The sequence below is a fragment of the Diplotaxodon limnothrissa genome, linkage group LG23 (assembly GCF_057381915.1).
Source record: "Diplotaxodon limnothrissa isolate DT_005_m linkage group LG23, D_limnothrissa_male_GT1.1, whole genome shotgun sequence".
NCBI classification, from domain to species: Eukaryota; Metazoa; Chordata; class Actinopteri; order Cichliformes; family Cichlidae; genus Diplotaxodon; species Diplotaxodon limnothrissa.
The window spans coordinates 45777234-45800724 of NC_140617.1; the positions used below are offsets into that span (position 1 = coordinate 45777234).

The following is a 23491-nucleotide window of genomic DNA, read 5'->3' on the forward strand; positions in this document are numbered from 1 at the left end:
TTTATGTGGTACACGGCGTTCAGCAATCTGTCAAAAATGTTTGAGTACGACTTTGGTAAGCTACGGAGCTGCACCGCTTGATAGATTGTCGGCGCATTACGGCTACCGAGGAGCTTCGCGGAGTGATACGTACTGTGCATCAACGTAATATTACCGTATTGTGTGTGTATAAGGACCATAAATGGCACCTGTAAGAGACGTGGTTATGAAGCGGATTTCAAACTCCAGGCTATCAGTCACACAGTAAAACTTGGGAACAGAGCAGCTGTAAAATCTGTCTGTCTTTGTTATTACGCTCAGCGTCTTTTAGTTTACATTTTGACTGCACAATTGTGAGCTCTTTGTTTAGCACAAAAACAACCTTGTTTTCTTTTATTTATGGAGCATTATTATTTAATGAATGCTCATAATTTAATTTTGAGTAATTTTTCATGTACATCTGTGCTGTATGTTAATAAAAGTGCCTGTGTGACATCTGGGACACAGCTTTGACTAAGAACTCTTTTTGTTCTTACTTTATGGCTTAAAAAAAATATCGAGATATATATCTTATATCGCCATCCAGCTAAAAAATATCGAGATATGAATTTTGGGTCATATCGCCCAGCCCTAGATGAGATGTTTACAGATATTTGAAGTATTGATCATATGTAGAACACAGAGCAGGTCCAATAACAGAGTCATCCTGCTCACAAACAGCAGTTTGGTTTCATGAGCTCACTTCCTGCAGTGATCCTCAGCTTCTCTCCAAAGGAGCCGTAACATGTGGGCTCCTCACCATGATGATGATCCCAAACACACTGAGTTCCTTCATCCACCTGATCATGTACTTATTAAATAATGTGATGGTTTTGGTGTTTTTTAAAGACTTTGAGCCTCTAAAATAACTGGTTTGGACTTTAGGGCCAAAGCTCCAACATTAGAAAGCCGTCAGTGTGATGCTTCCAGTACAACAGCACCTCTGAGTGTGTGTGTTTACCTCTCAGACTAACTCCACCCTGACATCAAGAAGATGGAGGAAGAGGACGGAGCAGCATCCAGCTGTATGTCTGTGAGGAGTGACGGGGTTACACAAACACCTCCACCTTACAGTCATGGACCTGCAGCAATAATGTAAGAACACTACTAACTTTATTAGTCATTTCAACATAACCATGACAGAATCATTGATCTGTGATTGGTTCAAACTGTTTGATCTGAGTTTGCTTTTTATTGACTTGTTTTCTTGCTAAGATCTGAACTCTGTAAGTTTAAGTGAAGTCAGTGCAGCAGAATCAGAGAGAAGAGCTGAGAACAAACTGAGTTCATTCAGAGACAGAAAAAACCGCTGATGATTGGCTGACCTGTCAGCGTTATGAGGCAGACACAATATCACAGAGGGATCAGCTGATCATATGGGTGTCAGAGAGAACTGATCAGTTATTGATGTTTGTGTTTGCAGAGGTCAGAGGTCACAGTCTCCAGTATCCAGCTGTGTGTCTGTGAGGAGTGACTGGTCCAAAGAAAAAGTTCCTCCACACTTCAGTCATGAACCTGCAGCAACAATGTTCTTCAATCATGGAGCTCAGCTGACCATGTAAGAGAGCTGCTGACTCAGAGTTCAAAGGTTGTTTCTATAAATGTTCTGCCAGTGACATCATAACTTAACCTAACACTGGTCTGTGTATGAAGTATCATTTAGTGGCAGTTGTTAAAGTTGTATAATGATGATGCTAGTTTGGGGTGTATTTTCCTGCTGATGCAAATGCATCTACTTTGCCCTTTGTCTGGTGCTTTGGACAAAGACGTCCAATGAAACTCAGAACAACACAGTTTGCACCACCAGCAGGCAGAGGAAGTGGCTGACATCCAGAAATCCTACCAGTGGCTGAACAAAGCTGGACTGAAAGACAGCACAGAGGCACTAATCATGGCAGCACAGGAACAAGCTCCGAGCACAAGACCCATAGAGCCCGGGGTCTACATGGCTCTTTTTGGGGGGGTTGTGTTGTATTAATAGTGACTTTGTTTCTTTGGACCTGACCAAAATCTTTTGTTTTTCAGTTCAGTTGCAACATTGACTAACACTAATGCAGGGGTCGGCAACCTGCGGCTCTTTAGTCCTTACAGTGCGGCTCCTCGTGGTTTGGGAAAATAAATTAGAAGTATTTAGCTGAAGTGTATTTTATTTATGTTCTTTTTTAACTTGTAGTTCTAAATTGGAAGATTATTGTGATATTGAAATCTAAAAATAAAATTATATTTTATTATTTTTTCATCGTTCAAATAAGCGTCACACTCGCGGAAGCCGGTGTACCCGCCGAAACGCCGTGCATTTATCGAGACTTTCAGCCCCAGGAAGGCCAATTATGGATCTTCGGATCCACATTATGTCAGCAGCTGTTCTCCACTGTGAACTAAGTTAAAAACAAACACCGCTCACGCCTCACAGACGACAGCTTACAGTCCTGTAAAGATGAAAGTGACTTCGTACAGCCCCGACCTGCAGACGCTGTGCGCAGAGGTTCAGGAGCAGAAGTCCCGTTGTAAACATATCACGGCAGACCCGACGATGTTTGCATGAACACGCTTTTCAGCTTCTCTTTATTGACCACTTTTCACACACGGTTGCTGTACGCACACAGCCGGCTGTAGCTTTGCAGCTCACAGCCCGACACACAACAGCACAGACGTTAAGGCGGCGAGGCGTGATTGCGGGTGCCGCTCAGGTGCGTCCGCCTCCCCTGCAGCGGCGCTGCAGACCACACCCCGCCACACACATTAACCAGGTAAAATACATATTTAGGCAGAATTTTGCAAATATCTATTTTTCATCTTTCAGCAGCATAGAGCTTTTTTTCCAATTATTTTTTTAAAAGTCAGCTCAAGGCTCCAAAAGCCCAAAGGAGATATAAGGGTGGCGGCTCACAGCAGCTTTTGTTTGCTACATCATTTTAGTTCAGCTGGGTGTCTTTCCTTTGGTTATATTTCTTTAAGAGTTCAAATGTGTTCATTACATAAATAACCTGTAATTTTCTCTGTAGCACTTCATGGATTTCATAAGCAACACACCTTAGTTGTTCACACAAAGCATAAAGGTAAAAAACAGTATATACAGTGTTATCTTCATTCTAGACGTCAAAAAGTATTTGTGGCTCCCAGTGTTTTCTTTTGCGTGGAAACTGGCTCCAAATGGCTCTTTGGGTCCTGAAGGTTGCTGATGTTAACTCAAAAGACACGACGTTGTACTCTCAGTCACAGCGCTTTTATTCGTTCCGCCATTTTTCATACGGACCACAACAACAACACTTCGCGGGCAACCGTACTCTCGCGATAAAACAGAAAATAACAAGTTAACAATCTCCCTCTTTCTTAAAAAAAAATAAAATAAGAGTATAAACACACCCCAGTAAACATTTGTATACACACCCCTGTAAACATTTGTATACACACCCCAGTAAACATTTGTATACACACCCCAGTAAACATTTGTATACACACCCCTGTAAACATTTGTATACACACCCCTGTAAACATTTGTATACACACCCCAGTAAACATTTGTATACACACCCCAGTAAACATTTGTATACACACCCCAGTAAACATTTGTATACACACCCCTGTAAACATTTGTATACACACCCCTGTAAACATTTGTATACACACCCCAGTAAACATTTGTATACACACCCCTGTAAACATTTGTATACACACCCCAGTAAACATTTGTATACACACCCCTGTAAACATTTGTATACACACCCCAGTAAACATTTGTATACACACCCCTGTAAACATTTGTATACATATAAACAAAAAAAACATTTCAAAAGTGCTTTGCTTTACTTAAAGCATACTATCATTGCACACAATAAACAATGGTACATTTGAATGCAAAGACAACTTTGTAGACAAAGGATTACAGTATCCAGAGTCCTTCATCTAGCGCCTTTAGAAGGGTTAAAGGTGAAACTCCCTTTTTCGTCAGACAGTCAGCAAGTTGAGATTTTGAATCTGACCAACAAACCTGTCTGATTTTCTTGGCTTGTATGAGCTCTTTAATGCTGCTCATTTCTAGCCTCAGTCTCTTCTCTGTAACCTGCTTAGTAGACTTGAGTGCATCAAACAAGGAATGATTATCAGTTACACAGATCAAAGGAAGAGCGTTTAGACCAGTGTTACCAGTTGTAAGCTCAGAAAAAAGTGTTGCCAGGAAGACAGCACTGTCTATTCCATCTGACATGGCAAGAGTTTCTCCTGCCAGTGTACTTCTGACCACGCGCCTGATTTTTTTTAGACTGCCAGAAGAGAGGACAAAACTTTCCTCCTTTACCCATAAGGACGATTAATGCCCCTCCTTGAGTACCGCCATCAGGAAGGTTGCCAAATGAAGCATCACTGAAAACAACCAATGCCAGATCCTCACTGTTACCCAAGTGCTGAAACTTAAGAGTCACTTTCTCTGCCTTAAGTTTACGGATTACTTTGTTCACTTCATGAATAGACTGTACAGTTGCATCTTTGATATTAGATCCAAGGCTACATGTGTCAAACATAACATCAGGCCTTGTTTGTTTGGCAACCCACAAAATCTGTCCTATTTTTGACCTGAGTTGCTCACGTTCTGTTTCACTTAAGGGAGCCTCCCTCTGTACAGCCCGTGCTGCTTGTAGCTGAACCGGTTGTAGGTTGTCAATGTAAAGTTGTTGATGCACCTCTATTACATCATTAACTGTACAAATGTCCATACCAACATAAGAAAAGCTGTCATGTTCTTCACGGCCCACAAGGAAGGTAGATTTCAGTACAGGAATGATATGAGTTGCAAAGTGACTTGAACCAGCCCAAAGGAAATCATCAACGTGACATGCAAGCACTCCTGTAACCTCAGATTGTTCATTCTGCCAATAGAACACTGCAGGATCAACCTGTGATATTTTACCACCAGTTTTGAGCATAATGTCTTTGACCTTATTGTACCAATAAAGTGAAGCATCTGCAAGTCCATAAACACACTTTTTCAGTTTCCATAGAACATTGTCCTTGCCAGCTTCAGGTGGGGGACGAAGATAGATGTCTCTTGACAGTTCCATTCCCTGCAAGAAGGCAGATTTAATGTCCATTGAATTTACTCTCCACTTGTTTTGACATATCACAGCTAGCACCAGTCTGAGGGACTCAGACGCACATGTTGGAGAGTCTTTCTGTAGTTCTTTAGTATTTACCTCTTCAAACCCCCGTGCCACAAGTCGAGCCTTTGGGACAACACCATTAGTAGTTTCTTTGAGTGTACAGACCCATCTAGTAGACACACATTTTTGACCCAGGTCTTTCACTTCATCAAACACACCATTACTTTGCCAGCTCTCAATCTCCTGCTGCTTAGCAGAATCAAAGGAAATATCTTTTGTTATGAGTACATCTGCATCTCTGTTTTCAGCTTCAGTGCAAAGACCATCAACAAGTGACATGTCTACAGCTTTCTTTTCACCTTCACTACCATTATGCTCAAGATATTGCACATTGTACCAGTTTTTGTATTGCCCTTTTGCTTTTCCCGCTCTGCCTAGCACTCTGGCTGTGTGTTGAACACCGTTGTCTCTGTTGGTAAAAGCAATCAGCTGTCCTGATCTTAACTTTACATTTGCAGAGACATGATCAGTGGGTGTAGAGGGCTCATTTGCAGTTTGTGTGACAGACATGTTTTCTGTAGTGTGTGTGACAGACATGTTTTCTGTAGTGTTAGTTTCTCTGTCAATAGTGATGTCTTCTTCCTCACTAATACTCTGTTCCCCATCGGGTGTGTCAGTGTCATCATTTTCAACTGCGTCTTTGTTGTCATCATCAGTAGTACTGTGTGATATTTGTTTATCTCCAGTCCGTGAATCCACTTTAGTCAATCTTGACTGGTGTACTCTTACAAGAGTCCCCCCATGTCTTACAAATACAACAGTTCCATCCTGCCCAATAACTACACCTGGACCCTTCCACTCTGTACAGTCGACTCGTTTGTAGTATACTTTATCCCCTGCCTCATATTTGTCATCTGTAGGCCTAAGTTGTTTGCGTAGTGCTCTCCTGATCCTTTCTGAACACTCTGCCTCAGTAAATGCTTTTCTGGAAGCATGTAATGCTGAGATATGTTCAGCTACTCTTGCACTTACAGTTGTGCCCTCTAAGGCAGGTGGCTTATCCATCAACACAGAAGGAAGGTTGGGGTTTTGGCCAAACACAAGTTGATGTGGACTATAACCATGTACATTAAGCATACTGTTTTTGGCCATAAGGGCCCAGTCTAGCGCAGTGTGCCAGTCACATCCTCGTTCCTTTTTTATCTTCAGGAGGATTTCTGTAAGTGTCATGTTATGTCTCTCCAGTAGTCCGTTGCTCCAGGGACTATACCCCGCCGTTGTTTTTACCTCAATGTTGAAGTTTTCAGCCATGTCCCGAATGTCTGTGTTGTTGAACTCTCCGCCGTTGTCTGTGTAGAGCCGTCTGGGGGCACCGTGAATGCTTATCCAGGTGTGAATGAAGGAGTTGACGATCTCTGCAGCTTTCTTTGTCTTTACGATGCTGCCAGCACTGAAGCGTGTGAAGTGGTCGATGATGTGAAGGTACCACACATTGGGCTCCAGCTCATGTAGATCCATCGCTACTGTCTCATTATACTCAGAAGCCAGGGGTAGACCAACAGCAGGTCTCGGCTTGGTTTTGCAATATTTCTGACAAATGTCACAGTCACGAACTATCTCTTGTAGAATAACTGCACATTGTTTATCTGTATTGCCAGAGCTTTGGATGAGCCTCAATATCCTCTCTGCAGATGCATGACCAAACTGCTTATGAAGTTTCACAAGGACTTTCTGTTTCTCTTTTGTAGACATTTCAGCAGTTACCATGAGAACTTCATTTTCATTGCAGCTTTCTGTAGTATTTTCATCTCTAATGTCCACACAATAGTGTCCCGAACTAGTGAGCTCTAGGGGAACAGGCTGCTTGAACATGACAACACTGTCATTCTCCATGTCTAGAACAGTCCCTGCTTTCTTGAGAGACGTTTTGCTCAGTAGTAGTGGAATGTCAACAGGAACTACTTCACTTTCAATGTCACATTTTGTTTGTCCAATTTTTGCTGGAAGTTTCACTTTTCTGCTGGAATACACTACAATACCATCCCCAAAGCGAAATGGTCTGGAGCTGGGGGTTTCTGATTGCAACAGCTTGTTTACTTGGCCTTGGCTGAGGTCACGCATGTAACTATCTAGCCACTTCTGACCACAAACTGTACGTGTACATGCAGTATCAATAATGGCTGACCCCAGTGCCTCAGTCAGGAAGATTTCAGAGTCTGTCATTGAGGCTTTAGTGTACAAAGTAATGTTACACTCCTCCACTTTCCCATCTTCAGTTAGCTTTACTTGGTCACCATTACGATGAGGACAGTCTTTCGCCCAGTGGTAAGTGCTCTGACAAATAGCACATCTTGTTCGCTTGCCAAACTTGTCAAGTGGGTTGGTACCTTGTAGTGGTTGTCGCTGTCCACTCCGCGACGAAGTACCGTTGTTTCATTTGTATTTGGGACCTTTTTGTTCCGTAAGGAAAACTGCTTCTTGGTTCAGTTGAATTCCGCTGAAAACTCCGGTTACTTTCCCTCCGAAAATCCGTTTCAGTGCAGACTTCATAGACGCAAACGTTAAGTCCGTGCACGCTGTCAGTGCAAGCTGTCGACTTTTCTCATCAAGACAAGCTGTATCTAGAAGCTTAAATGCTAGCACAGCGTCAGGCAGCGTCATGTTGTACTTTTTCATCCGGTTATAACGCTGTTCAAAGTCTATAATGTAGTCTGCCATGGACACGCTGTGGTTCTTTGCAATGGAGTCAAAACACGAGTAGGCTTCATAAGCGCGGTCTTTCTCTTCTCTCTGAAACACCGCGTCAAGTTTTGCAAGTAGTATTTCCATACCGTCATCTTTGTCTAAATCTTCCGCGGGTATCTCCATGGCCGTTTCTCTGGCTCTTCCCTCGAGGCCCAGCGCCACCGCGAGTGCCTGTTTCTTTTTATCCAGCTCCGTAACCCGTCTCCAGATATTGACTTCATTCTTCCAGCATTCGTATGGCCTGGCTTCATCAAGCTTTGGTGGTACTTTGTAATTGGAAACCATCCTCTGCTACCAATGTTAACTCAAAAAACACGACGTTGTACTCTCAGTCACAGCGCTTTTATTCGTTCCGCCATTTTTCATACAGACCACAACAACAACACTTCGCGGGCAACCGTACTCTCGCGATAAAACAGAAAATAACAAGTTAACAGCTGACCCCTGACCTAATGGTATATTTTTTTTAGCTGGATCGTTCTATAAAAACATGAATCAAATCTGAGAAAAGTTTCCACCTGACCTGTTGAATGTTATTGAAGCCAGAAGTTTGCCTTCAGACTGTGTTTCTTGCATGCCTTTTGTGGTGTACTAATTGATGTGAAATGAATGCAATGTGGTTGTGTTTGCAGAGGTCAGAGGTCACAGTCTCCAGTATCCAGCTGTGTGTCTGTGAGGAGTGACCGGTCCAGAGACAGACCTCCAGACTTCAGTCATGAACCTGCACCAACAGTGAACTTCAATCATGGAGCTCAGCTGACCATGTAAGAGAGCTGCTGACTCAGAGTTCAAAGGTTGTTTCTATAAATGTTCTACCAGTGACATCATAACTTAACCTAACACTGGTCTGTGTATGAAGTATCATTTAGTGGCCGTTGTTAAAGTTGTATAATGATGATGCTAGTTTGGGGTGTATTTTCCTGCTGATGCAAATGCATCTACTTTGCCCTTTGTCTGGTGCTTTGGACAAAGACGTGCAATGAAACTCAGAACAACACAGTTTGCACCACCAGCAGGCAGAGGAAGTGGCTGACATCCAGAAATCCTACCAGTGGCTGAACAAAGCTGGACTGAAAGACAGCACAGAGGCACTAATCATGGCAGCACAGGAACAAGCTCCGAGCACAAGACCCATAGAGCCCGGGGTCTACATGGCTCTTTTTGGGGGGGTTGTGTTGTATTAATAGTGACTTTGTTTCTTTGGACCTGACCAAAATCTTTTGTTTTTCAGTTCAGTTGCAACATTGACTAACACTAATGCAGGGGTCGGCAACCTGCGGCTCTTTAGTCCTTACAGTGCGGCTCCTCGTGGTTTGGGAAAATAAATTAGAAGTATTTAGCTGAAGTGTATTTTATTTATGTTCTTTTTTAACTTGTAGTTCTAAATTGGAAGATTATTGTGATATTGAAATATAAAAATAAAATTATATTTTTTTTATTTTTTCATCGTTCAAATAAGCGTCACACTCGCGGAAGCCGGTGTACCCGCCGAAACGCCGTGCATTTATCGAGACTTTCAGCCCCAGGTAGGCCAATTATGGATCTTTGGATCCACATTATGTCAGCAGCTGTTCTCCACCGTGAACTATGTTAAAAACAAACACCGCTCACTAGGGATGGGTATCGAAAACCGGTTCTTGTTGAGAACCGGTTCCCACTGTTTCAATTCCTTGGAATCGTTTGCCATTTTTGCAAACGATTCCCTTATCGATTCCAGTCACCCTGAATGACGTCACCACGTTGCGGAGCGTCATTTACCTGGCAGGAAACATGGCGGCTCAAACGCTAAAAAGATTGGTTATACTTTACAAGAACGGATGACAACAGGGCAACTTGCAATACTTGCAAAGTAGATACTTCATTTAAGGGAGGAAACACTACGAATATGCAAAAGCATTTGCTCACAAAACACACGATGACCTTAAATGAATGTCGTGTTTTTAATTTTGCTCCGGACTCGTGAATCTCAACCCAGCAGCAGCGGTAACGTTTGCACGTCCTCTCCCGTTAATGCGGCAGGTAAATAATCAGCTAACAGTGCATATTATGTTAGCGCGATCTGCCTTATCTGCCATTACTGCGCGTTTAGGTGACCATGATGAGAGAGACAGAGTCTGGCTGGCGCTCGCTGGCAGTTCTCGCTGCACTCTACCGGTAGCGTCTCCTTTCAAGCCAGGATAGACTAATGTTACCGAGCAGTGACTAAGTTTGTGGTCAAAGGCTTGCACCCATTTGCCACAGCAGATGCCCCCGATTTTCGGTAAGTGAATGTGTTTAATTGTAGGCAGGGACATTACTGGATATTCTTGTGTAATTGCTACAGAATAATTTATGTTATACTTTGTTATTGCTACAGAAGAATATTTATTTTATTATTTTACATTTACAATTTTTTTCCCCGGGGTCCCTGTGACACCACATTGAAGAGCCGTAGGCTGGATCTCTTAAGATCTCACTGTTGGGTTTGTAAGGCCATGTTACTCCTAAATTTATATCTTGTTCAAAGAGAAGATATAAAACAAAGTTCTAAGCTAATCGACCTTAGTGTTCTCCTTTTTTAAAAAGAATCGATAAAGAATCGAATCGTTAAACAGAATCGAAAATGGAATCGGAATCGTGAAAATCTTATCAATACCCATCCCTACCGCTCACGCCTCACAGACGACAGCTTACAGTCCTGTAAAGATGAAAGTGACTTCGTACAGCCCCGACCTGCAGACGCTGTGCGCAGAGGTTCAGGAGCAGAAGTCCCGTTGTAAACATATCACGGCAGACCCGACGATGTTTGCATGAACTCGCTTTTCAGCTTCTCTTTATTGACCACTTTTCACACACGGTTGCTGTACGCACACAGCCGGCTGTAGCTTTGCAGCTCACAGCCCGACACACAACAGCACAGACGTTAAGGCGGCGAGGCGTGATTGCGGGTGCCGCTCAGGTGCGTCCGCCTCCCCTGCAGCGGCGCTGCAGACCACGCCCCGCCACACACATTAACCAGGTAAAATACATATTTAGGCAGAATTTTGCAAATATCTATTTTTCATCTTTCAGCAGCATAGAGCTTTTTTTCAAATTATTTTTTAAAAGTCAGCTCAAGGCTCCAAAAGCCCAAAGGAGATATAAGGGTGGCGGCTCACAGCAGCTTTTGTTTGCTACATCATTTTAGTTCAGCTGGGTGTCTTTCCTTTTGTTATATTTCTTTAAGAGTTCAAATGTGTTCATTACATAAATAACATGTAATTTTCTCTGTAGCACTTCATGGATTTCATAAGCAACACACCTTAGTTGTTCATACAAAGCATAAAGGTAAAAAACAGTATATACAGTGTTATCTTCATTCTAGATGTCAAAAAGTATTTGTGGCTCCCAGTGTTTTCTTTTGCGTGGAAACTGGCTCCAAATGGCTCTTTGGGTCCTGAAGGTTGCTGACCCCTGACCTAATGGTATATTTTTTTTAGCTGGATCGTTCTATAAAAACATGAATCAAATCTGAGAAAAGTTTCCACCTGACCTGTTGAATGTTATTGAAGCCAGAAGTTTGCCTTCATACTGTGTTTCTTGCATGCCTTTTGTGGTGTACTAATTGATGTGAAATGAATGCAATGTGGTTGTGTTTGCAGAGGTCAGAGGTCACAGTCTCCAGCATCCAGCTGTGTGTCTGTGAGAAGTGACCGGTCCAAAGAAATATATCCTCCATATTTCAGTCATGAACCTGCAGCAACAGTGAACTTCAATCATGGAGCTCAGCTGACCATGTAAGAGAGCTGCTGACTCAGAGTTCAAAGGTTGTTTCTATAAATGTGTTCTACCAGTGACATCATAAATGATTCCTAATGGTGGTCCGGGTACGATAATGCTAGTATCAATCGTAGTAGTGATGCAATCCAAGGTAATGATTTCTTCTCTGTTGCTGTGAACGTCTCTGCAGCCGTCTGTACTCTAATCTGAGACAACTATTACTGACAGAAACCATCACATCATCCAGTTTGTGTGTTTGCAGCTGCTTAAAAGATTTTAAAGAGAGATTAATCAGTAATTCATGTGATGTGTTTGTGTTTGCAGAGGTCAGAGGTCACAGTCTCCAGCATCCAGCTGTGTGTCTGTGAGGAGTGACTGGTCCAGAAACAGACCTCCACACTTCAGTGATGAACCTGCAGCAACAATGTTCTTCAATCATGGAGCTCAGCTGACCATGTAAGAGAGCTGCTGACTCATTTACGGGTGTTTGAAATTCTGTGACCACTTTGTAATTTTAGTTTATATTTTAAAGTGTTTTTATTTGTAGTTGCCTGTATTTTTATTACACTGTGTGTAACGTGGTGGTTTGTGCTGTTTGGGATCGTTTTGGTGTATTTGTGTCAGAACATCAGATAAATGATTTCATCACATTTTAAAAGAAAGTATCAGGATAATAATCTGAACTGAGTCATCAGAAATAGAAAGATGGTCTCAACAGGCCACTGAGCTGATCTCCAAAGAAATGCAGAAGATTGAAGAGTCCGAGGCTGTTTATTTGTCACAGGCATCGTCATACACGTACAACACAGTGAAATGTGCTGAGCTGCTCCTGTGACTGGACAAAACATTAGAAACAATCATTAAATGAAATAATGAAACATTGTGCAGATGTAATGTTAAAGTGCTTTGTGCCACATTAGCACAGCATGTACTGACAGAGCAGTGCAAGCAGAACAAAGCAAATGAGCAAAGTGATGTAAACAGAGTAACTGAACAGAGTGAGCAGAGTAATATCAGCAGTAATGAAGCAGCAGGATCAGTGTAGCAGCGTGTGACGTCATAATGAATCAGACATGATCTGAAATATGACAGTGAGACAAGAACATGATGTAAGGTCCTGTTTAAACCCTGATGGTGATGCTATGAGGGGAGCATGTTCTGATTTAGGACTTGGATGGTCTGAGGATAGAAGCTCCTCTCTGTTTGTGTCCTGATGGTGCAGAAGCTTCTGCCTGATTGTAGAAGGAGCTGAAGCCAGCATCATCCCAGAGGTGAAGCTCCTCTGTGTGCAGACCTGAGGTCAGATTCCTCCAGGCTGATGTTCAGGATCTACAGAAACGTGTGGTTGTAGTTATTGCTGCACTGTGTGCTGACAGCAGATACTCAGAACAAAGCGCTGCACACGTGTTCTTTACAAACATCTGTACATAGAAAATATGGATCATGGCAGTGAATGAACACGTTTCTGTCATTTGTTTCATTGGCTTCTTTTTTCTGCCTGTGTTCATGTGATTAATGTCTAACACATAAACAGGTTTGTAATCAAACATCACATCATCAGGGAGGCATCATGAAACAAAGTTACTGCTGGAGGCTGAACTCAATTTGGTGGCAATGTTCAAAAATATCACTCAGATCATTTCAAAGCTTTTAGTTCTTCTTCTTCACTTCTGTAAAAGAATAGAAAGGAAATCAGAACCCAGAAGTTCACTTCCTGATGACTGAACTCTTTCAAAATAAAGCTGAAAGCTCTGAATGTGACACCGCTGCTCCACCACAGTTTTTAGAGGAGGTCAAAGGTCAGTTGAAAGTGATGGATCCCAAACTTCCAGTACATCCAGTGAAGGACATAATCAGCTCTGTGATGAAGGCTTTTACTGTGGAGTTTGTAGGCTGATCACTCTGTGTTTAATAAGACAGGCAGGAACAGCAAAGGAAACTTGGATTCTGAACTCAAACACAAGTTTCTCCACTTTGACTTTTCTCTGTGACCATCAGAGCTTCTGCACAGTGTCATCAAATCTGGATGTTTGTCACTGACAGTCAATGATTTTAGTGATAAAGAAATGTGTTCACAGAGGGAGGAAGAGGAAGAGGAGTGGTGTCTGTGAGGAGGAGCAGCTGTCCTGCTGTGCTTTGTGTCAGGACGTCCTGAAGGATCCAGTCTCTAACAGCTGTGGACACTGGTTCTGCAGACAGTGCATCTCCTCATACTGGGACCAGTCTGCTTCATCAGGAGACTGGTCCTGTCCCCAGTGTGGAGAAAGATCCAGAAGCAGAGCTGGACTGCAGACAGCCAGTCAGAGCAGCTGTGTACAAAGTAAGACTGAACGTCTGCTGATGGACTCATTTCTGAAAACTGGACTTCTTGTTGTTGTTCAGACATTGAAGAGTTTTCTTTCTGTTTTTCTTTCTTTCAGCAGATGTTGGTCTGCAGGAGGTTTTAGATGAACATAAGATCAGTCTGAGGAGGAGATGTGAACGTGTGACTGAAGGAAGTGATGAAACAGGAAGTAGAACCCTCCTCAACAGGATCTACACTGAGCTCTACATCACAGAGGGACAGAGTGAAGAGGTTCATAGCCAACATGAGGTGAGGCAGCTGGAGACAGCTTCCAAGATGGACGCCCTCCATGACACTCCAATCAGGTGCCAGGACATCTTTAAAGCCTTACCTGACCAACAGAGACCCATCAGAGTGGTTCTGACCAACGGCGTGGCTGGTGTTGGAAAAACCTTCTCAGTGCAGAAGTTCACTCTGGACTGGGCAGAGGGCTTGGAGAACCAACATGTCAGTGTGGTGGTTCTGCTTTCATTCAGGGAGCTGAACCTGATCAGAGAGGAGCAGTACAGTCTTCTGGAGCTGCTCCATGTTTTCCATCCAACATTACAGAAGGTCACAGCAGAGAAGCTGGCTGTCTCTCAGCTTTTGTTCATCTTTGACGGCCTGGATGAAAGCAGACTTTCATTGGATTTCACCAACAGGAAGCTGCTGTCTGATGTCACACAGAAGTCATCAGTCAGCCAGCTGCTGACAAACCTCATCCAGGGGAATCTGCTTCCCTCGGCTCTCGTCTGGATAACTTCCCGACCTGCAGCAGCCAATCAGATCCCTCCTACATGTGCTGACAGGCTAACAGAAGTACGAGGCTTCACTGACGCCCAGAAGGAGGAGTACTTCAGGAGGAGATTCAGTGATGAAGAGCTGTCCAGCAGAATCATCTCCCACATGAAGACATCCAGGAGCCTCCACATCATGTGTAGAATCCCAGTCTTCTGCTGGATCACTGCTACAGTTCTGGAGCACATGTTGACTACAGAGCAGAGAGGAGAGCTGCCCAAGACCCTGACTGACATGTACTCACACTTCCTGCTGGTTCAGACAAAGAGGAAGAAGAACAAGTACCACGAGGGACATGAGACGAGTCCACAGGAGCTGACGGAGGCTGACAGGGAAGTTCTTCTGAAGCTGGGGAGGCTGGCGTTTGAACATCTGGAGAAAGGAAACATCATGTTCTACCAAGAAGACCTGGAGCAGTGTGGTCTGGATGTGACAGAGGCCTCGGTGTACTCAGGAGTTTGTACAGAGATCTTCAAAAGAGAGTGTGTGATCTTCCAGAAACCAGTCTACTGCTTTGTTCATCTGAGCATCCAGGAGTTTCTGGCTGCAGTCTACATGTTCCACTGTTTCACCAACAGGAAGTCAGAGGTGCTGAAGAACTTCTTGGGAAAAAAATACAAAGAGTCATCTCTGGATGATTTTTTGATGGAAACACTAACAAAATCCTTCAGGAGTAAAAATGGTCGTCTGGACCTGTTTGTTCGCTTCCTTCATGGCCTCTGTCTGGAGTCCAACCAGAGACTCTTAGGTCTGCTGGGTCAGACAGAGAACAGTCCAGAAACCATCCAGAGAGTCATCAAGAATCTAAAAGGAAGGAAGACAAAATCCTCTCCTGACAGAAGCATTAACATCTTCCACTGTCTGATGGAGATGAACGACATCTTATTATCTCAGGAGATCCAAGAGTTCCTGAAGTCAGAGAACAAATCAAAGGAACTCTCTGAGATCCACTGCTCAGCTCTGGCCTTCATGCTGCAGATGTCAAAGGAGGTTCTGGATGAGTTTGACCTGCAGAAGTACAAAACATCAGCAGAGGGACGACGTCGACTGATTGCAGCTGTGAGGAACTTCAGAAAGGCTCGGTGAGTCCAGATGTGATCATTAATATTATCAATTAGTGATAGTTTAGTTACTCAGTCACACAGTAATAAATTCTGCTTTATTTTGTGTTCACAGTGAAGAGTTGTTTTCATGCTTTTAAAAATGTTTTGTTTTTTATCAGAACACTACATTTGTATTATTCTGGCAGAGACCTTGGTAGGAGAGTGCACCTTCACATGTATGTGGGTGTGTAACTGTGAGCTTTTCACCACGTCGTCGGTTTTTAGTCTTACGCTGAGTTTGCAGTCTGACATGTTTTATCTGTGTGCTGTTTCCGCTTGGTCGTGTTAACACGGTGCAGCAGACAGTAATGAGACTGTTGCTCATGTCTGTGCTGCTGTTGGTCTGTTAGCATTGCTCCTTAGGAGAGAAGACTGAAGTGAGACTTTACAAAGAACGTGTTTGTAGTAAAGTGAAACTGTGTGAAACAGTGAAGATGGTCCAAAGCAGCCTCTGTTTGTGCTTCTGATCACTGCTCTTTCTGTCTGATGTTATTGTCTTTATCTGGGCTCTGATTGCACTTTCTTAATTTTTCCAACTAATTATTGAACGTGTGAACAATCACATTATCTGTGACATCATCACCATCAGCATATGTGCTTCAGTTCTTTAGTTTTTCTTTCCTCTGTACTAAAGAGCTGAGATGGACAACAGTGTGCCAGCATACATCCAAAATTAGAGTCAAAGGTCACTGCAGGTCATTATTTTTATACTGTCACCACTCGTGACTCCGCCCCTTTACAACAAAAGTCCCACAAACAGCGTGTGAGGTCACGAACACACCACAGCATCACCAAGTCACAAAGACGAGGCTCTGACAGGGACGACTCACAGCAGGAAGAGGTCAGTCTGTGCCCGTTGGCAGAGTGTTGGGCGTGATCACGTCGTATCTGCATTATTTGGTACGATCATCATAGAAATGATCAGAAATCATCACCAGACGAGAAGCTGAGCTTTGATTACTTGATGCCAGCATCATCATCATCATCCCTGGTGGTTGGTGACGTGTAGCAGCAGTGAGTGGGCCAGAGTGATTTGTGTGTTTGTTTTTCTTAAAGTGGATTGTTGAGTCATTCTGGCTCGTTTTGGTTTCACAGCCATCCTCCTCACCTGGATGCTGACTTGCCACTTAGTGAGAGCTCTGTGGAGATCTTCAGGTTCGCCAGTATAGTCGAGAGTCACTTTTATTCTTTTGGGACCCGACGCTGGAGATGTGGAGCTCACAGGGGCCTTACTTGCCGAGTTCTTCAGCGTGATTTCTCCACGGTGAACAGGTTTACCGTGGAGCACAAGAAAGCTGACCTTATTGCTTCGATGGAAACGGAGTAAGGCCGAGTTTTAGGACCACGGTAAGAAAAATATTCCCGATCATTTTAAGATAAAGTCGAGGTTAAAGTCAAAATTGTATTTGGAGAAAAAAGTTGAAATGTGGAGATTTGATGTTTCAAGACAAACTGCCAGGTTTGCTGTCCCCTCTACAAAACGCTTTGTTTAGATGAGTTAGTGAAACAAAGTGATCCACCGTCTTATGATAATAACTTTATTTCTAAAGCGCTTTCAAACAAAGTGCTGAACCAATATTTCATCATCCAGTTTTGCAGCATCCATCCTCTTTATTGTATGAAGGTGGAACCATCGATAACCTCGCATCCGTCCATTACAAGACATTTGATTTTGTACAAATCTTCCAGATTTGTGTTTTTCAGCTTTCTGCACCATCCTTTCAGCATCTTTATACTTTTCACCACACTGTGTTTATATAACACATGGATGTGTAACAGGAATCATTTCCCTTCTTTAGCTAACACCACTGCTGAAGTTTCACTGACTCAGAGAGTACAGCAGCTGTGGCACTTTGTCCTGAAACAGCAAATCTCCACATTTCTTCTTTATTCTCAAAGTCATTTTCACCTTTAATGTTGAAATTAAGGACATTATTTTTTCCTTAATGTGGCATGGGCCTTCTGTATAACAGAGACCCAGCAGTAACTAGTGAAGCCCAGTGTGAGGGTCTCTGTCTTTAAAATAATGAGAGCTGGTGATAAAGTGGTGGTGAGGGAATCACGGCTGAGACTGAACTTCGATCCGCCTCCCTGCATCCTTTTTACTTACCAAGAGAGTTTCCACAGATCCTTGTTACTGATGTGTACGTTCAACTGAGGGCGAATGTGGAAGTCGCCACTCAGACCACAGTAACGTCACACCAGACGCTCCCAGTTTATTTTGTCATTTTAATCAATGTACAGTTGGGAGGTCGCTCGCTGACGTTTGTTATGGCTCCATCAAGGAACCTAATAAATCTTTCTGTAGAGCTCTCTGTGGCATGTTTGACTGAAATGTGTTTTATTTGGTTCCCATCATGAAATCTGTCTTAAAGAGAACTAAACCTCAGTGCTGGTTCTGGTGTGGTCAGCGAGTCCATCCAGACCCTTCAAGACTGTTTTTCTTGGACTGATTAGGACTTATTTCAAAATGCTTGTGTGACTTGGATAAATTTACAGACTGTGCACATGTGCACTGGCTCCAGACGTGGGGTTGTCCTGCATAGTCAGTGGTGTCAGTAAATCATTAAGTAAAATAATATGTAACTAGATTCCTTTGAAAGAGCAACCATGGATGACAAAGCTGGGCGGAGTCTGCTCTAAGACACCAAATGAGCAAATGTTTGCTGACCTGTATCAGTGATCACCTTTTTGTTGGCCTGGTCCCCCAGTCCTCCCACTCCCCCTGGTCCTCGGTGGATGCTGTCACTTCCTCTGACACTGGCTCACCATTTATGTTGTGTCAAAAATCAAACGTGAAGATCTAATTTACTCTAAACTCTCTGACTGTTACTAATATAGTCATAAAATATGCAACAACCACTGGAGATGGAGATGAAGCTTCAACTTGCAGAAAATAGTTTATTAAAATCAGTTTGAATAAACCCAAGGCTCAGAGCAAAAGAGACAAAAGCGCCCCCAAGTGGTCAGACTGTAGACGAACAGAATAAACCCTATCAAAGACAAACACGCTGGAAGCATCTTTTCTAACACTCCAGTATTTATTAGCATTTATTATAAATTTATTGTGACTTTGAAGACGTTCAGTGTTTCCTTTGGTATAACGGAGGTCTGACTACAGTCCAGTAAACACACTGATTAGGATTATAGATTAAACTGCAGTAATACTTTCACAGTGTGCAGTGATGCACAGGTCCGAGTGGTTTTACACTGAAATTCTCAACAACAGGAAACTATAAGAATTTGTTACTCTAATAATAAACATAGAAGAAGAAAAACATTTTTCATTTAGAGTTGATGAATATAAATGAATTTGAACTTTACAAACCAATCAAAGACAAACTGATCCATGTGAGTTTATAACAATATTCAAAGGCTGCTGCTGGACACAGACAGGTAACATCATTTTGACTTGCTGTCACCTGGATCTGGAGTCATAAACACTGAAGCGCTGAACATTAATACAAGTCTGTTTCTGCCAACTAGTGATAAACCTGCAGACTAATGGCACAGAAAGCTAAAAGGAGCCAATCATTTCTGTGTTTAGTTCCCCTGAAATCAGATGTGATATCAGCAGCTCTGAGTTCATTCATCATTATTGTCCAGTGATGACATTTCTGCTCCGTTTGGTGACAGTCAGCAGATTTTTCCTGAGTGTGGACGTGAACAGTCGTACCTGACAGCAGCAGGTAGCAAACAGAGATCATCTTTCCAGCTGGAACTCTTCACTGAGCTGAGCTCATTCAAAATGTTCTGGATTCAAGACAGGAAACAGTCCACATGTGTGTCTTCACTCTGACTCTGGATCAGATCTCACTGACAGACTGTGGACATTATGGAAGCCTAAATGTGACGCCATCTTCCTCCTTCATCTGCAGATTAAAGCCAAACAAAGATTCTCATTAAAAGTCTGCAGGTCTGAGAGAGACTGAATCGTTGTGTCATGTCAAACACAGTAAGAGGAGCTGAAGCACAGATGTGAAGAGCAGATGTTCATCAGATTATGACCTCACTCTGTTTTGTCTTCATATACATTCAGTCTGTGTTTATAATGCAGACTTTCTGCTTTTATAATAACACATTTTGTATTTTCTATGATCACAGACTGGCTGACTGTGGACTCTCAGGGACTCATTGTGAAGTTGTGGCCTCGGCTCTGAAGTCCATCCCCTCCCATCTGACAGAACTGGACATGAGTAAGAACAAGCTGCAGGATTCAGCAGTGAAGCTTCTGTGTGCTGGACTGGAGAGTCCAAACTGTCGACTGGAGACTCTGAGGTGAGTTCACTGAACACAGCTGTTGTTGTTTTTCTATATTTCTGATCTTTGATATTTGAAACGTTCTTTAGTTCCTAAATGTTCAGGATGTGTCTGAAGACAAATGTGAAGAAGTTTGAGTGCTTTCAGAAATGTTGTGTCTTTCCAAACGACTGAACAACAGTTTTTCCTCTTGGCTCCAAATAGAAGTGACAGACTTGAGCAGGGTTCATTTAAAGGCTGACAGAAGTGGAGTGGTGACGGGGAGATGTTTGTCAGGACAGCTTTTCAGCCTAACGTACAGAAGTGAACGGGAAAATGAATCCATAGTTTCAAATGTAGAAATAGTTCTCAGTTCATTTACAGAGTTTAATACAGTTCATGAGGAAATGTTCAAAACAGCAGCTGAGAAGAAATCTGCTTCACAAAGTTGGATCCAATTCCAATAGTTTGTGATGCACTTGAACGCAGCGTGAGCAGTTCACTGCCTAACCCCACAGAGACTGTCAGTCTGGACTTTTCTTTATTTCTATTGGCTGTCAGTGAGATTTCAGAGCAATCAGAGACTGTGGGTCTGTGTATGAAGTATAATTCATGTGCAGTTGTTGAAGTTGTAGAATGAGAAATAGCAGTTTGGGGTATTTCCTGCTTTCATTGTCCTGCTTGTGCTGATGAAAATGTTTATTGACGTGTGAATTCATTCTTCAACGCTCGATTCTGCCTGAACAACGAGAAACTTTGCTTATTTTTGTGTAACACAATTCAAAGTAGGGCTGGGTATCGTCACTGATTTCTAGAATCGATTCGATTCAATTCGATTGGAATCTGGGAAATGTTGCCTCAGACAGTCAGAAATATTATAATTCAGATCAGTATATTTACATATTTTTGTATCTATAAAAGGGAAGCTGGCACTTTCGAGACTTTATCAAAGGTGTGAGCATCACAGCAGAGGCCTTTGTGTCAAAGTAGCTGAAGATAAAACACAGAAAAACATGAAGCTGATTTTCCTGGGATTTTATAAAAATATTCTGCAGTAGATCAAAAACACATAAACATTACCTGATGCTGCTGAAGTGAAGCAGAGCAAAGTTACACCGTTTTTATTACAAACACAGCGTTTTGCAGTTTTGCATAATTTTAAAAAGTTTAAATTTGTTCAGTATTGAACGGCAGAAATGAGGCTTTCTTTTCGAAAGTAAGTAAAAGGAAAAAAACAGCGGCCGACAGCGCTGTAAACAACGGTAGACTTGTGCGTAACAAGCAAGCGAATAATGCAGAAAACAGATTTTTAGACGGGAAACTGTTTTTGAAGTACAAAGAGAGAGAGAGAGAGAGAGAGCTGTGCATGAACTGTGATTTTTTTATCCTGGTGGAAGCAAAACAGCAAAAGTCAGAGTGAGTTCATGACGATGTTTATGTGAAGCGTAGTTTGGATCTTCTTTTGCTGCTGGTTCAGTCAATATTGTTTGGAGAGAGATAAAACTAACAGCTTTAGAATCAGTGTAAAAAGGACGTAATAGAATAGAATAGAATAGCCTTTATTGTCATTGTACAGAGTACAACGAAATTGGAGTGCCACTCCCTTGGTGCAAGATTCAATAATAAATATAAATGTAAAATATAAAAAGTACAATAAAACAATCGCAAGTATTCAAACAATAGTAAGTAAGATATATACAGGATAGCAGCATTAATATAATGACAGTATGAATAGCAGCATAATATAATGGCAGTGACGGTATGGTATAGCTAAGCAGGTTCAAACAGGTTAAACACAAAGCTCGGAGCCGCTGAAACATCAGAATCAGCGAGCTGTCGGCTTTCAGCCCCGACCGTGTCCGTGTCATCGGGTGAGAAAAGCGACATCTCACTGATTCTGATTCGCGGGTCGCGCTGTGTGTTTAAGTCTTTGTGCAGAATCCGTGTTCCTGCTCTCATTTACTGTCTTAGCTGTTGTTGAAATTTTGTGAGATTTCACCAGAAATTCTGGAATTTCAAGCAAAATAAATTTATATTAAAAAATAGATTCAGGATTTTAATTAATCGATTTTACGTTATCCAAGCCAGAATCGATTTTAATCGATAAATCGATTATAAAAACCCACCCCCTAAAAGCAACCTATTAGACCCATTAAACACTAACATAGATGAATACTCAGATTTAAACCTTTATTGTTTCACAAAGGGTTAAAAAGGGAACGTCCACAGTTTAGACTGCAGCAGATTTTATTAAAGCAGTTTGACAGGAGCAAAGCAAAAACACAAAGAATAAGTGTTTCACATATTAATACATATAACATAATAATAAAAGAAAAGCAAAAGAATGATACAAAAGAATGAAAAAGTTGTCCAGAGCAGCAGGATGTCTGAGGTCTGCAGAAAGACAAAAACACAGCAGCTAAAAATAGTTGTTGAAAGAAAACGAGGTGGGAGCTGCTGATTCCTGAGCTTTGATACTGGATTAGCTTCAGTAGTTATTCCCATCACTGCTGTAGGAGCTACATTTAGTCACAGCTGATTGTCTCCTTTGACCAATCAGAAGACTACTGTTGTAAAAACAAGCAGACAAAGAACCAATGAGAGTGAAGAACAGGATAAAGAGCTTGTGTGATGGAGGCAAAGCAATAATCAGCAGACTGTAGCAGTTTCTATCTGGATGAAAGTAGAAGGAGCTCAGCGGAGCTCAGTCCCATATCTTTGGTTAGAAACAACATCAGTGATTTCCTGCTGCTCGAGATGATTCCAGCAGCTCTCATTAGTTTTCAGTTTTCAGTTTTATTTGTCATATGGAAGTTAGCACAGGGTCAACATTGCAATGAAATGTGTTTGATGAGCAGCAGTCACTCAGCAGCATGATACAGTAGGAGAAAATATAATAAAATAAAATAAAATAATAAAGACAGATTGAAGTCTTTCAGGCTTTAGTGCCGACTTCCCTGACAGAGGCTGGACTCCATGGTCTGCACAGGAGGCTTCTACACTGTGTGGAGGTGACTCCTGGACTCGAAGACAGGCTGCAGGTACATGTGTGATGAAGAGGAGCTACAGCAGTGTGATGGAGCTGCAGGTCTGAAGGAAGTCCTGCTGTCCTGTCCCACCCTCATCTTTGCTTCCTCTGTCTTCTCTGGACTTGTCCTCCTGTTTCAGAAACAGCACTGCTTCATGCCGAGGGTGGACGGGAGCGTTGGCTCTGATTCTTTTACCGTCCACCACAAGGAGACACTGATGCTGACCTCCTGATTCATCTGCATGTGTTCTGCTTCACACTGCTCACCTCCACCAAAGACTTCACAAACATCTTCTTTCTTTGAGTCCAGTTTGTCCCACAAACACTTCCAAATCTCCTCCTCTGAGATTCTGCAGCTTCTTGCAGTGTGACTCAGCTGACTTCTGACAGACCACAGACTGGC

General features: G+C 42.5%; 1 protein-coding gene across 1 annotated transcript; it reads left to right on the forward strand.

Moving 5' to 3' along the window:
* The first annotated feature begins 645 nt into the window (after positions 1-645).
* Positions 646-20103, forward strand: LOC146608827 (protein NLRC3-like). The gene is made up of 7 exons (XM_085348884.1): positions 646-1113; positions 1442-1546; positions 11480-11614; positions 11922-12053; positions 13676-13917; positions 14018-15800; positions 19926-20103. Exons 1-7 carry the CDS (start codon positions 1013-1015, stop codon positions 20101-20103), a joined length of 2676 nt encoding a protein of 891 aa, XP_085205010.1. The 5' UTR covers positions 646-1012.
* The last annotated feature ends 3388 nt before the right edge of the window (positions 20104-23491 follow it).